At 38.7% G+C, this 19,392-nt stretch overlaps 3 protein-coding genes across 3 annotated transcripts in view; 1 reads left to right on the top strand and 2 right to left on the bottom strand.

The window, feature by feature from the left end:
• LOC100650848 (disheveled-associated activator of morphogenesis 1) overlaps positions 1 to 7,939 on the bottom strand; it is a 43,642-nt gene extending 35,703 nt beyond the window's left edge. Inside the window, exon 1 of the mRNA XM_012312005.3 lies at positions 7,217 to 7,939. The gene's annotated coding sequence lies outside the window, so the exon portion shown is untranslated. The remainder of the gene's footprint in view (positions 1 to 7,216) is intronic.
• A 260-nt stretch (positions 7,940 to 8,199) lies between these two features.
• Positions 8,200 to 12,428, top strand: LOC100645412 (kinesin-like protein KIF6). The gene is made up of 13 exons (XM_003397736.4): positions 8,200 to 8,557; positions 8,617 to 8,735; positions 8,824 to 8,898; positions 8,981 to 9,023; positions 9,209 to 9,310; positions 9,385 to 9,506; positions 9,805 to 9,921; positions 9,977 to 10,108; positions 10,602 to 10,736; positions 10,943 to 11,039; positions 11,118 to 11,273; positions 11,348 to 11,570; positions 11,635 to 12,428. The coding sequence occupies exons 1-13, from the start codon at positions 8,492 to 8,494 to the stop codon at positions 12,384 to 12,386; spliced, it is 2,139 nt and encodes a 712-aa protein (XP_003397784.3). The 5' UTR covers positions 8,200 to 8,491; the 3' UTR covers positions 12,387 to 12,428.
• A 38-nt stretch (positions 12,429 to 12,466) lies between these two features.
• On the bottom strand, positions 12,467 to 19,353 carry LOC100650730. Its single transcript, XM_003397780.4, has 15 exons — positions 19,047 to 19,353; positions 18,480 to 18,966; positions 18,108 to 18,403; positions 17,729 to 18,033; positions 17,013 to 17,666; positions 16,682 to 16,936; positions 16,304 to 16,619; positions 14,910 to 16,238; positions 14,635 to 14,840; positions 14,335 to 14,473; positions 13,964 to 14,241; positions 13,519 to 13,884; positions 13,099 to 13,446; positions 12,873 to 13,026; positions 12,467 to 12,819 (listed from the first exon to the last, which is right to left on the bottom strand). Exons 1-15 carry the CDS (start codon positions 19,249 to 19,251, stop codon positions 12,623 to 12,625), a joined length of 5,535 nt encoding a protein of 1,844 aa, XP_003397828.2. The 5' UTR covers positions 19,252 to 19,353; the 3' UTR covers positions 12,467 to 12,622.
• Positions 19,354 to 19,392: the final 39 nt, after the last annotated feature.

The raw sequence follows: 19,392 nt of genomic DNA, 5'->3' as shown, positions 1-19,392 counted from the left end.
ATTAAAAAAAGATCTGTTTGTAAATGGACAGCTGCATATATTTTTCGGTCTTTGTTCAGGGTGGTCGACGCATGAATCAGGATTTTAATATCCAAGTTATGCGTCGACTTTAAACTCCTTATCGTCCCTTTCCACAATGACGTCATTGTCTCGGCTGGTTAAAGGCTGCGAGCTGCAGCGGCGTGTGCGCGACCGCGACTACAATATTTTGGCAGACGTCGTCGTCCGGGCCTTCTGACTCACTGAAAAGAACACTCGACCCATTATGCACCGGTCCATCCTAAAGCCTCGTGCACACGACGGTGAAAAGTCACGTAAAAGCGGTGGCACGCGAGCACCAGACGCGATCGATAATTCGCATGAATGAATCACAAGACTATTACGTGCCGACCTTAACCTGGCTATATGGTTCTCATGGAATGCCGAGGAAATTCCTTTACACCTTGCCGTTGAAAGTATCATTTGTAACGATTTAATTACACGTGTAACTACCATCTTGAACAATTCGTGTGAAAACGATCGATAGAATCTTTCATGGTACCGAGGCACTGCAAATGTGGCTCAATGTCAAATAATCATTGGAGGTAACCCACTTTTATACACCCGCATCGGTCTGACCGTCGATAACATAAAAAGCGTCGTAAATCACACGAACAATTGCTCTAGTTACAACCCTATCCCATTTGTATGCCGTTGTAAATCATATTTGGTGAAGCGGTTGGTTTAACGCGATTGCATCGAGTTTGCTGAATATTCATCAACGGGGATAGAATTTCACGTCGTCTCCATGACGGTATAAGCGACGATAATAGAGTAATACAAAGGGATATCGAGTCGGTGCTGTGAAAGAACCTTAAAGGTATACGATATATTCACGTAGGGAGCTGACAGCTGTGCCCGATAGTCCACATGGCGCTCTTTGCTCTTGTCTGGATGCAGGACTATCGATTTTATCGTGTAGTTTCGCTAACGAATGGCTGGACGGACATTGATTAGAAGGCAGCAGTTTATCGCTCGATAGTTATTGACTCGTCCTGTTCCTTGCGGCTAGACTAGAAGGTAAGAAGAGGAAGAAGCCTCATCCGTGCTCCGTATCCATAAGCGTTGATACTTCGATCGACTATGTCTTAACAAGTCATTTATACGCAGCTTGTCTTACGGATATTATGTATATCCGGCGTTATTATTCCATCTTCCTGTTAGGTAAAGTTGATCAAACGAAAGAATATAGAGTAAACGAAATTGTGTTTATGACTCGAGTAAAGTAAAGATCCTTAATTGAAACTTTAATGAAGCGTGCTTAATGCGTTTGCCGTTTTGCGATACACGGTCTGGCTAATACATCAGAACGCAAGCAGAGCGTGACGAGAGCAAATCTACACGCTATACTTGTCTACTAATACGTCTGCTTCCTTGTCCAAGCCGCTAACCCAACGTGTATCGCTAACTCGCAAAGACGACGAGATTCAAGTGTTCCAGTCATATCGCAAGGTTACCGGGGGAGCAGCATCGTAATCTCAGAATGTACAATCGTTATAAATATATGGCGCAGCAGAAGGTAATAATACAGAGGAGAATATTCTCTACCCTAAAATCCTCTTAAAGCTGCCTTAACGAATGGACGACTACGAGCTCCAGGCGCTTTAATTGGTGCCGCGATGATGAATGGCACAGTAGACCGAGTCCCTCGTGCGCCAGCTATCTGCAACCTTAAACGACGTATCATCCGGAAATTAGAATGAAACCAAGGTTTGTCGGTCGCGAGCAAAATCTTCGAGTCCTAAAATTCGCTAGGTTAGGCTAGCTTACAATTTGTCTGCGGTCTTCTATATGTGGCGCGCTTTTTGCCGATTATTAATGATCATTCGACCGTTTAAATTAGAACGGGACGCAGGTCGTTAATTAATGACCGCGACGATAGGTTTGTAGGATGTTCATGAAGCACCAATGCTTCTCTTCGGTAGATCAAAGAGAATCTAAAGTTTAATATAGCTTGTTCCTGTTTAGGATGGACTTAAAAGTGACAGAAATGAACAAATGAATATTCACGTACAAATTAAAATTCAAGCGCAACGTGAATATCCTGCGGAGCTTTTTCATCCTATTCCATGTGACGAAAGTGTTTTTCCATATTGAATAAAAAAGTTATTTAATAACGAATTCTGTTCTAGTCGTAAATGTTGCGCAGTGATATTAAAACGAGAAATATCTAGTGTCGAAAATATGCCTTCCGTTTTTGGAAACAAATATCGGAACTTTCACTGGCCAGAACCACAGTTGCTTACCAATGATCCTACTGTTGCATGATGCTATTGTTTCATCAACAATTGTTTCGTAATTGGTTGATGCGAACCGTGACAATACAGGTTGTTTCAGGTGTCTGCCGATTGTATTGACTTAATGAGAATATGACGAAAGTTTCCGATCTTGAGTTACAAATCAAGATACGTATTTCCCCATGGATTGTATCGATTTTAGCAAAATTCATCAAACCAGACACACATGAAATACAGAAAATATACCCACAGTCAATCCGATATTTTACGAACATACTGTGTATATTTCGAAGCTATATTAACAATAAAGAAATTCCCAAGATGGCACACTTATGAGAGGAAACACGTGTTACGTGGTGGCTACTCTAAATATTTAGAAACCGTCTTTGCATAGGGCGGTTCATGGATAACTTTTTGTTAGGTTGCCATGGGAAAACGTTTTCTTCTTCCACGCGCTGTTTTCTCTTCGTTTTTCATATTATTTTTCCTCAAGGCTCTGTTATTTTCAATATTTTGGAGAGAAAATAATGATATTACGTATCGAGCTATTATAGTTTTATTGGTCGCCCTTAAACTTGAGTCTAGATCTTGAGGATGATGTCAGAGCCATTGGAAACGGATATTAGAAATCACGGCCTTGTTAATGGGGGTACACACACGTACAGCAAGTTCCTTTGTTTGAAGTAATAGTATTCGCAGCTTCGTATCTAGCAGACTGCAGAACGTACAAAATTCAGAAACTGCCGTCGTTTCCGCCGCATAGAAAGTTCTCCAATTTCGGAAATCTAGCTAATCAAAAGGGTAAAGTACATGTAACGAGTGAAATCTTCATTCGAAGATGAACAGGTTTCGCCAAAGACACACAGGTATGTCCGAAACGAATTCACACGAAGGAGAAGGGAAATTGGGTCGCATTGGAGGATCGATTAAAAATAACAATAAATTTCGGCGTACAGCTGCATGCAGGATGCGGTGGCGGCGTTTCGAGATGTTGGCAAAGCGCTCAATAACACGCCACGCTATTGCGGTAACGCGTGTATGTCCAATTCGATGTACAGTTAGGTATGCGTTTGATAGCACGTTCGACTGCGCGATCGTAAAGAACAGTAAAAATCGTAATAAGTGCGCTGTGGACCGTGTACTTCTCCTTCTCGTATCGCAACCGTAATTCTCTCCCTCTCACTCCATCTCTCTCTCACTTTAGCTGGGCATCGGCTACCGTACGTTGTAAGTTGCATTAAATTCTCAACGAGAGAACGCAGCCTTCACTTCGGCCAAGGGAAAAAGGAAAATCGAAAGCCGGAAGATTCCTAACGATACCGGGACTTGTTTCTTCCCCGTCACTGGATACGTCCAACGATACGTGTCGTTATCTAATGCAACTTGCACAACACTGACAGAAACACCAGAGAAACAAGCGTGAGTTGGAAATGTTAAGCTTCCGTTGGTTGTGAGTTAATAAAACTTTTTGACTGATACGCCTTCTCGCAAACCCTTGATATAGGCGAACAAAATAGAAATCGTGTTTGGTATCGAGCGTGTTTAATGACTGGAACTTTCTCTATGTACGCTCACGCAGCTAATCGATGATCACGATTCGCGTAAATGTGTGTACATGTTAATTATTCGATAAAAGACCAGGTTTGTGTAAATCGAATTGCCCGCAGAATCGTGACGAGAAAATTTCTCGCGCACCTGAATCATATCGATTATTTACAGTACTGATAAGACAAGCGAAGAGAAATGAAATATACTGAAAACTACTCGTTTACTGTGGGATTTATCTCGATTGCCAGATTAAATCAGTTTTGTCGCAATTAAAGATAAACGATAACCACCAATGGGAACGTTTGTTCCGCACGATTTCTTCCACGATATATATCCATAATTTTCCAAGATGATTGCATTATTTGTGTTGCGTGAAAATGATCGCGATAGGCATAGATCTTGGAGTTAATCAGATATACAATATCATCGGCGAAACTGCAGTAAATTTTCGAGTTGATCATCTTTCGATCGGTATCATAAGATATAGGAAAGATCAAAAGGCGCGTGCTGAAATGTGTACGCACTGCTGGGACAATAGTGTCCTTCTAGACGTTGTCGATGGGCCGATACAATGGCAACGGGCACGAGCCTACGTGTACAATCCGTGTAGGTAGTCACTGACATTTTAAAATGTCAGCGGGCCCCCTCGTAATGCGCTGTTTATCATTTGGGTTACTTGCGAGTCGTCCATATAGCCGATATATATACCAACATTATGGAGATTCGTTATGGAGGTGCGATTAAAATTCGTGAGCTCATTGTTTCTCTTATCACTGTATGAAATAGTCATTCTGGCTGAGCGTTGCAAGAGCTTAGAAGAAAGTTCCTTTGCTACCTTTATATTCGCATAAAATGGGATTAGGAGTCAGATTTGTTCAAAATTTTTTATTTATCTCTTTGAACAAATTTTAAGTACTCCGCGTAGCATACTACCTAAACATACCTGGTAAGTTACTGAACAATAAAAATGTGAAAACGTTTGAAAGAATTTAACCTTATCGCGCAGCCAACGCGAGTCGTTAATCCTGAATAACTTGCCTTTCTTCTTTGTAAGAATTCGAGATTAATAATGTCTGACTTCTTAAATCCAAGGTAGGGAGTGATTTTTACGTCGCACATGAATCACCGAATCGAATGAAAGCGTGAGTCGAATGCGTTCGTGGGACAGAACGCACAATGGAGATTCCTTGTACGCGTTAATGAAAATTGCTGCACAGTTGCAGAGAATGTGATTCGCGTCGTGTTGGTGTACATATATGTATATGTCGTATCTCTCACGATATCAGCAATGAAATAGGGTTTACGGTGTAATTTCATCGCTTAACCAGTAACGAAAACTCCTTTCCAAACGGAAAGTGCGAAGAGACGGAGAAAGCGTGGACAAGAATTTCTTTATCTCGTCCACCTACTCGTCTCGTTCGAAGTTTTTATAGTAGTTGCGTCGCGTTGCGTAATCCCTTTCATTAACAATATATCGTTCACTGAACTCTGGGAGCGTTCGATGACTGCAACTGCAGCAACGTGTATCTATGCTATGTTTTTCAATTGGAGTAGAAGCGTATCTACCGTGCATGGAGCATTCCATAAATGACGTTGCGGTATAGCATTTAGAAGTTGACATAAATCAAGGGCTCGTAACAGGTACATATATAGTAACGCGAAAATTACTGGTGCTTGACTAACTCGAACGATTTCGATTGAAATAGTGGCCCACGGTCGTGGTCAATCCGTATAACTTTTACTCCGATGTTAATTGCGCGTGACGAATTAAATGAAACGAGATTTCAGCCGGAATAGAATAGCCTTCAAGGTGGTTCGCGGTCGCTTTTACTCGCTGCTAATGAACGATCCATATTTTCCAACGTGTAACAAGATTCCGAGAAACATAAACACCTTTCCTATATTTTTCAAAGCGACGGCGATAAGAAGTGATCAAAAAAGCAAAGATTGGTTTATCGTGATCACCTATCGTGATCACCGATCGTGAAAGACTCGGAACGATACCTCTCATACTCTCCGCCGATTCTTATTACCGAGATTATACATCTATTCATTCGTTCTGATTGATGTAACGACTATAATCGTTGCTCGAATGTCGGTGTTGGTGTTGCTGAGCGTCGTTTAAATCGCCCTACTACTCTCCATCGGTTCGAGTTCTAAATTTACGACTTTCTCCAACTATGTAACGTGAACTCGAAGCATCGTTTCGATTTGTCTGTTCGCCAAAGACATTGGAATTTATATGCACGTGCTTCACACTCGATAAGATTAAGATAGCATTAAAGTCCTCGTTAATCTACTGTAACGCTATTTAAAATTTCTTTCATTTTGGGACAATACGAGTTAATTATAGCAATAAGTACCTACTTTGCACGACTATAAAGCGGAATGCTTCCAAACACGATGAAATGTCGATATATTCCATTGCAAAACGGTATAATTGTATATTACGTACATCCACGTCACGTGTGTCAATTCATCTTCTTACAGTCGTTGACATAGATTCTTTGCTTCCTTCGTCATGTAACTTTTACAACTTGCCACGTTCGCCGATGTATTATGTATCTAAACGCGTCTCGCAAGACTTGTTACCGACACTTGTCAAGAGACGTCCGTTGAACTTCGCGAAGAGTAACATTCTCTAACGACCCTGATCCTGTATGCTTAAAAGTCTTCGTTGAGTCGCACCGTCTGGACTGACACAATTGATGTGGTGAATAGGGAACGCGTAAATCTTCGTTACGTAATTCCAGTTATTCGGTTACCCGTACAGCTTCGCGAAACCAGGATAGAAAGAGTCTTTTCTACCGTTCACGCGTCCAAGCGTTTGACCCCGTGAATTCTATGTACCTCGTGCATATTATCCGTTGAAACTCGGTTGATCTTTGCTCGACCGCGATCCAGGACTGTAGAGATCTGCGATGTCTCTGATTTACACGGAGTAATAAGATGCAATGACTCGTACGTCTTTTCTGTTCTTCGAACAATCGTGATCGCACGGTACATATATTGCATACATCATCGGGCACCTGATTATATGCATAAATCTCTTTTTTTTCAGACACGTACAATTATTTGATTTATAATATCGACACGATGACAGCATTCTCTTTCGCCGATATTTGTCCTTTGGTTATATTTAAATTAATTCAAGTATCCATCGATTTGAACATTGTCCAAAGTATTTATCGCTAACCGAACTACAATTGGAATTAAGTCTGTATTCGATTATAGTTACGCAAAGGACAACTACTTGATGAAAATAGCTTCTTTAATATCATCATCGCATCATAGATTCTTTATCGCTATTTTACCCGTTCCTACAATTCTACCCCGGTTTAGCGCAATATTTATAAGATCCAAAACTGTGTCATAAAATAGTGGAATCTTACCGAGTGTTTGGCGATCCCGAAACGTCAGGATCCGCTAGTCGCGTCGGGACACGCCGATCAATAGAAGAGCAAAAGGCACATGTCCCGGTAGCTTCTCACGCGGTGCTGCTCTCGAGCTTGGTGGTCATGTCGCCTGTGAATGTCGGATAATCGTTCCTCCAACGACTACCTCAGTATCGATAATCGACGATTAACCTCTCTCGTTTCTTCACCGATACATCAACGTCTTCCTTGAACTTAGACGGATCTTTCTTAATAACAACTTCCCTCTCAACTCCGGAAATTAATGAACAGTATCGTCGGGGATGATCGTAAAGTCGATCGACATCGATGATTAAGCTCGGCGATACGGGGCAGATCGTGATCGAGCGGAAAATTTACCGATTCACTAGTCAGAGCTAGAAGTTTCCATGAAAGCGCGCGATGGGTGCGCTGCTGGTCGTCGGCGATGACGAACGATCAGACCGACGACGAGGTGCAAACAACGATTCGCATTGCGCGAAAAATCGCCAAGTTCGTCGTTGTGACGTGAACTAGCGTGTAATCGCGTGAATAGCACAGGGATAACGACGTCGAACGAAACGACAGGGATGCGAGGAACAGCGCGAAAGCCGAGAAAAGTCGGGACACTGGCCTGCCATCGGGTAGACCGACGACCCGGTGCGGCACTCTCAACGCGGCGACGCACTGCGCCGACGTCGCGACGACGACGACGTCGTCGCCTAGGCGACCACGCGACCTCTCGCTCTTCTCCTCTCTGATGGACGAAGAGGAAAAGGAGGAGGAGAAGGGTGTTTCGATCAATCGAACCGGTGCGACTACGTTGTTCGGCGAGATATCGATACGTCGAAAGGGAGGAAAAGACCAAGCTATGTTGCGTTGTCGGTCTTTTTCTTTTTGTCGTGGAAACACAAGCTTTCTCGCAGGTCCACCGCTACCTTTTTGCCAACGGATGGGCCGCTTTAACGTGCAAATGCTCGCCGCTTTTGTCAGCATACTTGTCGCATTTTTATTGGTCTAGTTTCACGGCTCGATACCTCTTGTCTATGTCTGAAGCTTTTGGTAGCCTTGTACGCTTAGTTATTTAAATTGATTTAAATAAGAAACGCTGCACGTGTGAAAAAGTTTTTTACTATTTTCCACTTTCGAGAATTCAACAGCTTGTCACGTTTTACTTGTTTCTTTCCTGAATTGTAATACGTATCTATAGGTATTCGATAATCGATCACCTGTCATCGATTCATAGCCACAGAACTGCGAGGTTATACGAACGAGATGGTGAAAAATTCTATCAAAGTCTACGCCAGGCTGAAACCAGAACAAAATCGGAAAAGCATAGTGGTAGATATCGCGATAGCAAATTGAAATTGGTTTTATAAGATGCACGTTTTCTTCCAAAGAATTATCAAGTCTTGCATCGTCCCAAAGAAAATCTCGAGGAGGATTTCTTGGTTCTAGTTTCTCCAGTCCAAAGAATAAAAGATTATCCTGACAATCGCCCTGAGTCGTGGAATTTCTCGTGAGATATTACAAAAATAACATTTTGTCATTGTCAGTAATATGTCTAAAATCAGAAGTCTAAAAATTGAAACATCTGAAACTTTCAGCTTTTTCCGAATATTTGAGGAATCCGCAACGCAAGAAGACGTGTTTGAAAGTGTTGCACGATCCGTAGTGGAAAGGTAAAAGAATCGTATCATTCATTAATGAATTAGGATGCAGTCCTCGAATATTCACTTAACTATGCAATCTCTTTTATTAAAGTGCTCTCGATGGTTACAACGGTACCATTTTCGCCTACGGCCAGGTATACCGAACAATAAATCGATAGAATCGATAAAATGTGACTCGAGTAAAACATCTATTTTCTAAAATTAAATCGTCTACCGTTGTCATACAATTTCAAACTCGCACCACATCCTCGAACGTTCTATCCATGAAACCTCGATCGAGGCGAGTCTCTGATACGATTTTAAGTCATGAATTTTGTAGACCGCCACTGGGAAAACGTACACGATAACCGGGAGTCTGGAGAACGAATGTCGTGGTATCATACCGAGAACTTTGCAATTCCTGTTCGACGCGATACAAAAGGTTGCGTTTGTTGGCTATCAGATGTTACATAGGTACGCGCAGAGAACCCTATACCGCCCTTAAATTTTATGCAGCGACCGGAAAACGTGTACTCCATCGAGGTGGCATATCTGGAGATTTACAATGAAACCGGCTATGACCTGATAGATCGGAAGCACCAACGAGACTTCGCGGTTACGAGATTGGAAGATTTACCGTAAGTCCGGGTGACGTAAATGGTGGCCTGTCGAGTAATGCGCGAACACGGATACGAGGGTATTTCGTAAAAACCAGGGGGCCCCCCTAAAGGGAAACAACCTGCTCGACCCGACCGATCAAACATGATTCCGACAAACTTCCAATATGGAGCAATCGTGCGCAAGGTGCAACCGTGTTATCTTTATATCCTCCTTGTCTTGCGCCACGTTACGGAGGATTCTCTTTTTATTTTATAATTAAATGCAAGGGAGAGTACTAAAATTTCTCATCTATTGGAAACTGTGGACGCGTTTCAGACGTATCAGCATTCGAGAAGACGAGGCCGGGAAATTACACTTGAAGAATTTGACATTTTATTGCGTTAAAAACTTGGAGGATGCATTCGAATTACTTGTGCTAGGCGATCATAATCGGTAAAATAATCTCGTTATATTGTCGCATTGGAAAAAAGAATGTAATTCTTCATAGGGTTACCGCCGATACACCGATGAATCCTCAGTCATCGAGATCACACTGCATCTTTACCATCGTAGTTTCTACGAAGAAGTTCGGCGCTGAACAATACAAGCGAGCGAAAGTACATCTCGTCGACCTAGCAGGGTTCGTATGCTTTCCTCCGTCTTGTATCGACTGAAGGTACAAAGGTTAGAGATATTACGACAATTGATTAGCTCCTAATTGAAGACAACCACTAGAAAAATTCATTTCAGTAACAAATTTTTAATTGAGCATCCTAATTAAAAAAAAAAAGATTACCAGTCCTTTACATCGCACAAGGTCGTAAATTTATTTTCATAAATTGTGGGAAAGTGAGCTGGAAAAGAGCATGATTAAACGCATATTTGCCGACTGGTACGTAATTGTGTAATATCTTTAAATTCCTTTCACAAATTACATCCCTATTCCAACGATGTTGTGGAAGTGACATTTTTGCGATTACGCACCAACATCTCAAATGCATTAAACGTTGACCTACTTGTCAGCGATAATTTTTCCTACGCGCACCATCGTGTCGTGCTTTCTCATTGCCATCTGCGCCCGTGCTGGCAAATTTTGTAACGGTAACCGATTTTTCAACGTGAGATCTCCGTAGGTCCGAACGTGTCTACAAATGCTCGATAACTGGCACCATTCTGACCGAGGCGAAGCACATTAACCTGAGCCTACATTACTTGGAACAAGTCATAGTGTGTCTGGGTCAGGAGAGCGCAGGTCACATTCCTTACAGGTGCTAAATTCACTCAGGGATTTATATCCGATAGTATAATTTTTCATCACTTAAATAATATGCGGATAGCGAATGAAACTTTATTGTACTCTTCTGACTCACCTTTTATTTTAAAACAGGAAATGGTTGGAAAGTAGATCGTAATAATTGATAAAACATCTAGAACCCTTGTTTAATCATGGAACTTTCGTTGTTTCCATTTTTAGGAATTCCTTATTGACGTCGATTTTGAGAGACAGCTTAGGTGGAAACTGTCTGACTACTATGTTAGCGACCATAAGCCTTTGCGCTTTTAATTTAGAGGTACGACACGATTTTTATTGCCTCATAATCATCAGCGCATTTATTTCACTGGATATACTCTTATCTCGTAATTGTCAGGAAACGGTATCAACGTGCAGATTCGCTCAACGAGTAGCTCTCATTAAGAATGACTTGAAACTAAATTTGGAGACAGACATTCAGAGTGAAAATGCGTTACTGAGGGCGGAGAATGAGAGACTTAAGCAACAAATCAAAGCCTTGACGAAACAAACTGTTCAGTATCTTTATCAAAAATTCAATTTAGTTTGTAAATTAGCTTTCAATTTGTTTTTATATTTCAAATGTAGATGTCTGAAGAACTTACAGCTGCAGATAAAATAAATCTCGACCATAAGATCAGAAGCTTTTTAGAAACGAATAAACAAGTCATTTGGGACTATAATCCTAAGAAAGTAGAATATTGTTTCGAAAGTTTCAGGCAAGCTTTCGAATTGAGCAAGGATCCAAAGTGTTACCTGAAGAAACTGGAATATTATAAGGATCTGGTTATTCAAAGGGACAAAGAAATTTGTATCCTAGTATAATTTTATTAATGTCCCATTATTTATCAGAAAATTTCTTAACTTTTTAACAGCATTACTGATCGATAAAATGAAAAGGGAAAGGAATCAACGATCGACACAATTAAATGATGACAGGTTTACAACTAATAATATCGAGAACGATAATCAAAAAATGATACAAAATTCCCTAAGTAATCGTGCACCGTTGAAAAAACAAAAACGAAGACCTAAAATTAGTAATGAAACCAAACCTGATTGCAATACTAATGTTTATGATAATGATCCGCCATCGAGAAACAAGTCAATATCCATCGATACATTTACGCCAGAGTTATTGCCTTGCAATATCGTCAATTTAACTTTAAGTGATTTAACCGAGGATAAAGATCAAGCAATTGATCAGGGAACTGATGATAGAACTGATGACACGAATCAACAGTCCTTACGTAAATCTGAAAGAGGGCAAAAAAACGTTAAGAAAAAACACAATCATAATAATCAGATAGAATCAAAAGTGAAACAGCAGAATCCTGTTGAATTATCAAGTGCGAAAACGAAAATTATAACTCAGGAAGCTTCATTTGTAGAGGCAGATAACTCAGCTCCGATTTATCAAAAGTTTTTAAGCTTCAGTGCTAATAATCCAGAAACCCCTTTGATTCTACAGGAAAAGAAAGCAGAAAACGATGATTTCGAGCGAAAGTCTAATTTGGAGGCAAAAGACAAACAGTTTGAGGATTCATTGCCTTTGACAGGAGATCCAGAAATCGACGAAGAAATCATAGCGTTCTACAAAGCGAAACGATCTGGTGGTATTTACTAATCAATTTTTCAAGATGCTGTTTACAATATAAGAAGTCATAATAGATTATGCAAGAATGCAGTATTATTTATCGAATATGCTTATAATTGATACATACAATTAATTATAATGTAATACAGTTTTATAAAGTACGATGAATATTAATTAATTCTAACTCTCGTATATACATAGCTACAATAAATAATCTTATTTACCCACTAACAACGTTTTTAATATTAATTCTTTGGCAGAGAACTTCAATGTTTCGAGCATGTTAACGTTTCCATATCTAATTTTTCGCCGTACATTTTTGCTTCCAAAATTGTTAATTTGTTTTCATAGATTAAACTCAGGCAATATCGTTTCGCTAAATTAGGATACTTTCTAATCTTAAAAGTAAATAATTTATTAACGTTTAATCTTATACTATCCTTATATAGGAAGCCTTGAATACCTGAAAAAATTCTCCCCTTGTATTTATTCTATGAAAAATAGTTTAATAATTACCTTTATACTCATAAATTCGAAGATTCTTCCTATTTTCAACGAAAATAAGCAGTGTTTCGATCAATCCATCGAAATTAAGTATCGTAAAGGATGTTGGTCGGTGTGCCTTTATTGTTTGAAGGATCCTTTTTCCTTTTACATCGTTATTAAAAATCTACATAGAATATAGGAATCAAAAAATTGGAAGGCATGGTTTGTTAAGTAGTTTCTCGAAGAATTAACTCACAAATATACGATCCTCGCTAACATCTTTGTCATAATACAAAAACATTTCTTTCTCAAATATTCCAACTTTGAATTTCAGACTTTCTGAATTTCTAGAGTATTTCCTAGGATTTACATTGTTAGAACGATTAACGTTATATTTACTAGCATTCTTGCTATTCAACAATATTTGATCTTTCTCGAAAATAATCTGAACATTATCATCGTCTACCAGAGACAAAAGAGGCTTCTGCATTTCCTCGTTCATACTTCTAGATGACTGCAGCCATTCGTTTTTGTTAACTAACGTCAAAAATACGTCTTGATTTATTTTGTTACTGTCTATATCATGGCCAAGACTTAAAACGTGCTAAAATTTTTAACGAAGCATAGATAATGATATTTAATCACTTTTAGTTTCAAATATAACACTAAAACTTACCCTAAACTTGTCATCCTTTAGCTTCCATAGATTTGTAGGACTCCTTCCACAAGAACTTGGTCCTGAAGTGAGAAAATATAAAGCTTGGTCGTGTTTATAAGTGGTCCATTGTTCGACCACTCCAAAATCAGATATGTTGACGACCAACTCGAATTTTGTTCCAGTAAAGGAGTACATGCGCATGTGACAGGTATTGTAGCTTAATATTATATAATCGAAGTCATCCAGTTCGAAATGGTGGACGCTAACGATGTTGCTGTGGAACTTGATGACTTGCAGATAATCGAACGCATTGAACTTGTAAATTTGTTTCTCAGCGTAGCGTTTCAGCTCGCGCAAGTCCTCGCACATACTATCCAGATTTGCCTAAAAAGAAAGCATGAGCGTTTATACAAATTTCTAAATCATTAATACCTCGAAGGTTCATTGAAAATGGTTTCCATACACTATTTTCCGCCAATATGTCGCTCATCCCTAAATGTTCCTTTGCTAAAGTATTTGACAGCTCTGTGATGTTCGTGCCGTTTAACATATCATTTCCCGATGCTCCTTTCTCAAAGTAAACGTTACCAAATACGACCCATTTACCAGAGATAAACTGTGATACTAAATTGTTGGTCGTGACCGCCACCGCTTCCCAACGAGCCGGATCTATGCCGTTCAGGTAGCCTAACACTCGAAGACTCTGATTGAGAAATATTGGTTTTTCGAATATAAAACTGCCTAGAAAAGTAAGCATTTTACAGAAAATGGCTTATGTATTAAATCATTTGTCGATCATCTCTTCGAAACGTTTGTCGTCTTTTAAAGTTTTACCGTTTATAGAACCCTTCGAATTCAAAGGTATAAAACTTTTCGGATCGATACCATTAATAATGTGAGCATTGAAATTCTGTCGAACGTGAACATTTCCACGAAAATTAAAGTGTCCTGATATTTTCTGGTCTCCAGTCATCTAAAAGCAAAAATGCTATTAGAGAACTGGAGGAATTAATCATCAAATAATCTAAATAGATCTACTTGTTCCTTATAGAATCATGTCTCTTTTAAATAAAAAGATGGAATTTCCAAAAACATCCAATACATTAATAACTGATTGATTTGAAATATACATACCATAAAAGTGTTGTATTGAACCTCCTGTAAGTTTACCTCATTGATTCTTCCCAAAATTTGCATTTTATCTACAGTAATATTGTCACATTTCAAAAATTCTATACTTTGTTCAGTGTCCAGCGGTATTAATAAATTCATATCCAAATGATTGAATTTCTCTACTTGTATATCAGATTGAAAATTGACATCAGTAAACGTGGTAGTACCTGCGATCGAAAAAATACATTTCCAAAACATTTCCAGATGTAATCCAAAATAATCGTAATTCCAGTCACCTTCGATATAATTAGGTCTGTTAATGTTTAGAACATCATGATGCAAGTCATTTACATCGATTCCCATAATAGATTTCGTTGTGAGGTTTGTCCAAACTGCAAGATCCTTTTCTATTTTTATACCATCTCTGAAAATAATTTTCGATTTAATAAAGAACGGCTTGTCTATGAAGACGACCTTTTCTTGGAATCTTTTCAGATCTATGTCATTCAATTTGTCCTGCACTACAAACGTATCATTAAAGATGACAGTGTTCTCGAACACTTTCGTGCCAGAAACTGTAAGGTTATCCTTGTTGTTAAACATTATCATGGTTAAGAAGTGATCGAAATTTTTTCCCTGGATTGATCCATTCGTGTAAAGATTTTTTATAGTCACATCGTTAAGGAAGCGAACATCTCCGTGCAATTCGTAGCTATTGTTTCCTAAACGTTTGAATTTCTTTATCAGATTATAGTATGGTACATCACCGATACTTCCGGTTGTATTGAATTCTTTAAGAATTGTCACAGAACCATTGACGATAACAGGACCTGTTAACACTTGTTCTTTAAAGGGATCTAGAATATTTTCTATGGGATGGCCATTCAAAGCGGTTGCCTCAAGTTGATGGCAAATAATTGTGTCAAACATTTTATGTGCATTGATTACTATATTTGTCTCGGATTTTAAAACCGTATCAAGCACACGTTCTGAAAAATTGAAGCCATTCATTAAGTCCAAAATCGTCAAATTCTTAATGACAACATCTGACTTGAAAATCACAGTGTCGATTTCATCTTCGGTATACAGATCTGCCAAGACATTTCCATTGAGTAACTTTGTAATAATCATTCCTGTTACTTGAAGAGAGTTTAGAGTTTTGCTTCCATTAAGAATGCTGTCTAAAGTCGCGCCTAATCTATTGGCCAATAGACTGATCTCATCCAGCGACATTCCATTAATAAATGTCACGTTCAAGCGATCGGTTTCCAACTGGTCGATGGCTCCAATATTCGGAGACTCTAAATGTTTTGTGAAATTGGTGAAATCAAGACCATTAATAACCTTTGGTGTTATTTTATCCGCCAGTAATGTTTCTGTCATTAAATTTTCGAAGCTAACGTTTTGAAATATTCTATTCACTTTCTGATTAAAGACATCGAATGAAACGTTGTTGTTTAGTCCATCAAAAGACAACTGGTCTACAATAATTGGAGACTTAAACACAATAATCCTGTCCAAGCAATTGTTGGAATTTGTATTCTCCTTGAAGAAAGCTTTTAATTTCTTCATAGCCCCAAACGTCACATTTCCAAAAGTCACGTTCGATAGTATCTTTGTTAAATCTGAAACGATTCATCGTGATTAATGCACGAATATTAATTACCGATAAAAGAAAGCGAATTCATACTTGGAAAATCTTGTACTGTGTCCAAAGTCGCGAACTCATCCAAAAAATGACCATTAACCATACCGGATGTGATGGTAACGTTAGATTTTATTCCGACATTCTCTAAAAATGTCTTAACCCCAGTAATTTCAATTTCCTTGTCGGTTTTTAACAATAAATCCTCTAAATTTAGTACACGTTTATTCATGAACAATGTGTCGAATGTAACATTTCCCAAAACATTTAAGTTGAAAAACATCACATCCGATGACATCTTTGAAGTTTCATTCAACATTAATCTATCTTCCATACTAATTCCTGATATTTCGCCATCTATCTATAGTTGTAAAAAATTCGTACAGTACTAGAAATACGCCTAAAACTTGGCCAAAAACATACCCGGAATTCTCCATCGATTTTTACGTTCTCGAAGGCAATCTCCTCCTTTAGAATGTTGTCCTTATACAAAATTACGTAGTCTTCGAAATTTACGTCATTTAGAGTGGTTACATTTTCCAATCGTGATAACAGCATCGAATCGAACGATTTGGTACCGGTTATAATCACGGAAGTATCACTATCCTCCAAAACATATTCTGTTGGATACAAAAGATTATTTAGGGTACCCAGCTCAAAAATATCTGAGATCAACGTCTGAAATCAATATAATTGTTACATCAAACTAATTATGCCACTTATATAAAATTGTATATCTAGCGTTAAATTTTACCCCTTCGATAATAGTATTTCCAGGAATATACATTGTTTCGTGTTTCCACACGATATTCTTCATCAATGTTGTCCAATCAATTCCATTAATCGCAGAGAAGGAGAGATTCCCGTTTACTTGAGCACGATTTATTTTATGAAAATCCACGGCACTATAATCCACTATAGAATCACCAAACTGAATATTCTCGATAGGAATACCATTCACCGAATAAACTGTCAGATCTTCAGCCTCGATGGAATCAAAGACAATTGTTTCGTTGATATCATTGATGGACAGCGCAGTTAAGTTTCTCACATACAAATTGCCAGTAACATTAATATTTCCAAATATCATGAAATCCGAATCGGAAAGCGGATCCGTTAAATTGTGTTCTACAACGTTCATCAAATTCGATTCGATTTCATCGAGTTTTCGGCTTACATTTTGTAATTTTTCCGCGAAACTGTCTGCGTCGAATGTCAGATCTTCTTTCGTTAAAGTCATTCCGCCTATCGTGATCGAATTATAGGTCACGTTATCAGATATAATTGCATTCGTGGCGTTTACTGTACTAACATTCCAAACTCCAGTGATTACAGGATTCCTTAAGTAACTCTTTTCCAGACGTGCCTTTGTTTCATCGAGAATCCTTTCTTGATGATTCAACGAATCCTAAACAGGTATTTCGAAGATCTGTAATTTTTAAATATTCTAAGAATGCCTACGATACCTACGTTTAACAAAGATTGCAAGATCAGCAGTCTTTCGATACTGGATTGAATCGGATGTTTCGTGTTTTTCAACTGCACGTTAAGTTTTACAATTTGATTACCCAAGACGAATCCATACTTCGGAAGTGGTGTAATCATGGATAGATCAAACTGATCGAGGATATTGTTAGGTAACGAGATTCTTTTGAAATTCAGGCCTTCCCAGGCAAGAGCGATTACTGTGGAGTTTTTCAGTTGAACCAACAACAATGACTCGTTTCTATACGTATCTACATTTACGTTTGTCACCCATGAAATTTCTGAAACATCTGTAATACACATCAATTAGTTATTCAGGGAGAGAATCACGGTATTTTCAATTCTTTATGGAATTTAGTTTTACCAAAGCTGGGTTCAGACTCTGTATTGAACTGGAATTCGCCATCTACAAAGTGAAAAAGGCCAGCCTCTGGTCCAGAAGTCGCCAAAAATGGAAGATAACCGCTCTCAAAACAGACGAAGTTTTTTAAATTATACGACTCTATCATTTGTAGGTTTCGAAAAATACGGCCCTCAGTGGTGGGTCTATATTCATAGAGCGAGATATCATTCGTGCCTTGAACAGCGAGTGAAATGCTTTCATAAATAGGACATATCTGTATACCGAACGATCTTGGTACAAAGAGCCTATCATGAAACCTATATCGAAAGAATAATTCGGATTAAATGTATGGATTCGGCAATTATTGCAAATTTGTATCGTACAAATAATTACCAAAAGTCGAAAGTATTGATTGAAAAGTCAATGATAAATCCATACACGTCGATGGACGTTTGCAATCCAGAATGTAATTCGTCGTCATTCAACAGCAATATTTTATATGGCTTTTCATGCTCAATGAACTTCATGTCTTTTATACGTTTCTGTGCTGACCACGACCAAAAGAATTGAAAAACATTTCCATCTTTTAGTCTGTACCAACGTAACATCTTTCCACTGTTCGATTCCACGCAGAAAACGACCGCAGCATCAAGCTCCGAGTGAAGGTTGATCACTCTAAACGTTAATATGGTATCTTGCAGATCAAAATTAATAGGATCATAGACAACAGACGTATCCCGATTAAATTTGCAAACGTAGAAGATAGATTTCTGAACCCCAAATAGATAGTTGATACCATTTACGTCTAGAGATTGCCAATTTGTCACTGTTTCTGGTAAGTTCGCGTATTTACGAACGAAGATATCTGTCATTATGAGCTCTGGAATGAAAGGAAACTGTCGTCGATATTTATGTTTAAAGTTATACGCGGTTCAAACAAAATAATATCTCGTACAGTACCTTCTCTGTTCCCAGCGCCTGTATTGAATTCGTATTCCATCCAAATTAACGTTTCATTTTCAGAATTTCGTGTAATTCGTGATAAATTCATATCCGCAAATTGATGTGGAGTTTTTAAGTCATGGTTGACATCCCAGCAATTTGTAATGTTCGCACAAACGAAAAGAAATAACCAAAAAATAGGATTATGAATTGACGGGGGCATTGTAACGTTGCGATTAGATCGAATGATCTCGGAAGAGATACTCGTAACAGTCGATCGTACGATACAAAATATTTTGATCGCGATTGAGTTCACGCGCAGTGGTTCTCAGAATACAACAATTTTTATATTTTACTGGAGCAG

Source organism: Bombus terrestris, chromosome 9, assembly GCF_910591885.1.
Source record: "Bombus terrestris chromosome 9, iyBomTerr1.2, whole genome shotgun sequence".
NCBI classification, from domain to species: domain Eukaryota; kingdom Metazoa; phylum Arthropoda; class Insecta; order Hymenoptera; family Apidae; genus Bombus; species Bombus terrestris.
The sequence above is the reverse complement of the archived record's forward strand: the minus strand, read 5'-3'. Positions and strand labels throughout refer to the sequence as shown.

Coding starts and splice junctions, on each gene's coding strand:
- LOC100645412 (XM_003397736.4), top strand. CDS start 8,492: ATGGTGAAAAATTCTATCAAAGTCTACGCCAGGCTGAAACCAGAACAA. Junction 8,736..8,823: donor CCTGAGTCGTGGAATTTCTC/GTGAGATATTAC, acceptor TGAAACTTTCAG/CTTTTTCCGAATATTTGAGG. Junction 8,899..8,980: donor GCACGATCCGTAGTGGAAAG/GTAAAAGAATCG, acceptor CTTTTATTAAAG/TGCTCTCGATGGTTACAACG.
- LOC100650730 (XM_003397780.4), bottom strand. CDS start 19,251: ATGCCCCCGTCAATTCATAATCCTATTTTTTGGTTATTTCTTTTCGTT. Junction 17,667..17,728: donor TCTTGCAATCTTTGTTAAAC/GTAGGTATCGTA, acceptor ATACCTGTTTAG/GATTCGTTGAATCATCAAGA. Junction 13,027..13,098: donor TTAGCGAGGATCGTATATTT/GTGAGTTAATTC, acceptor TATTCTATGTAG/ATTTTTAATAACGATGTAAA.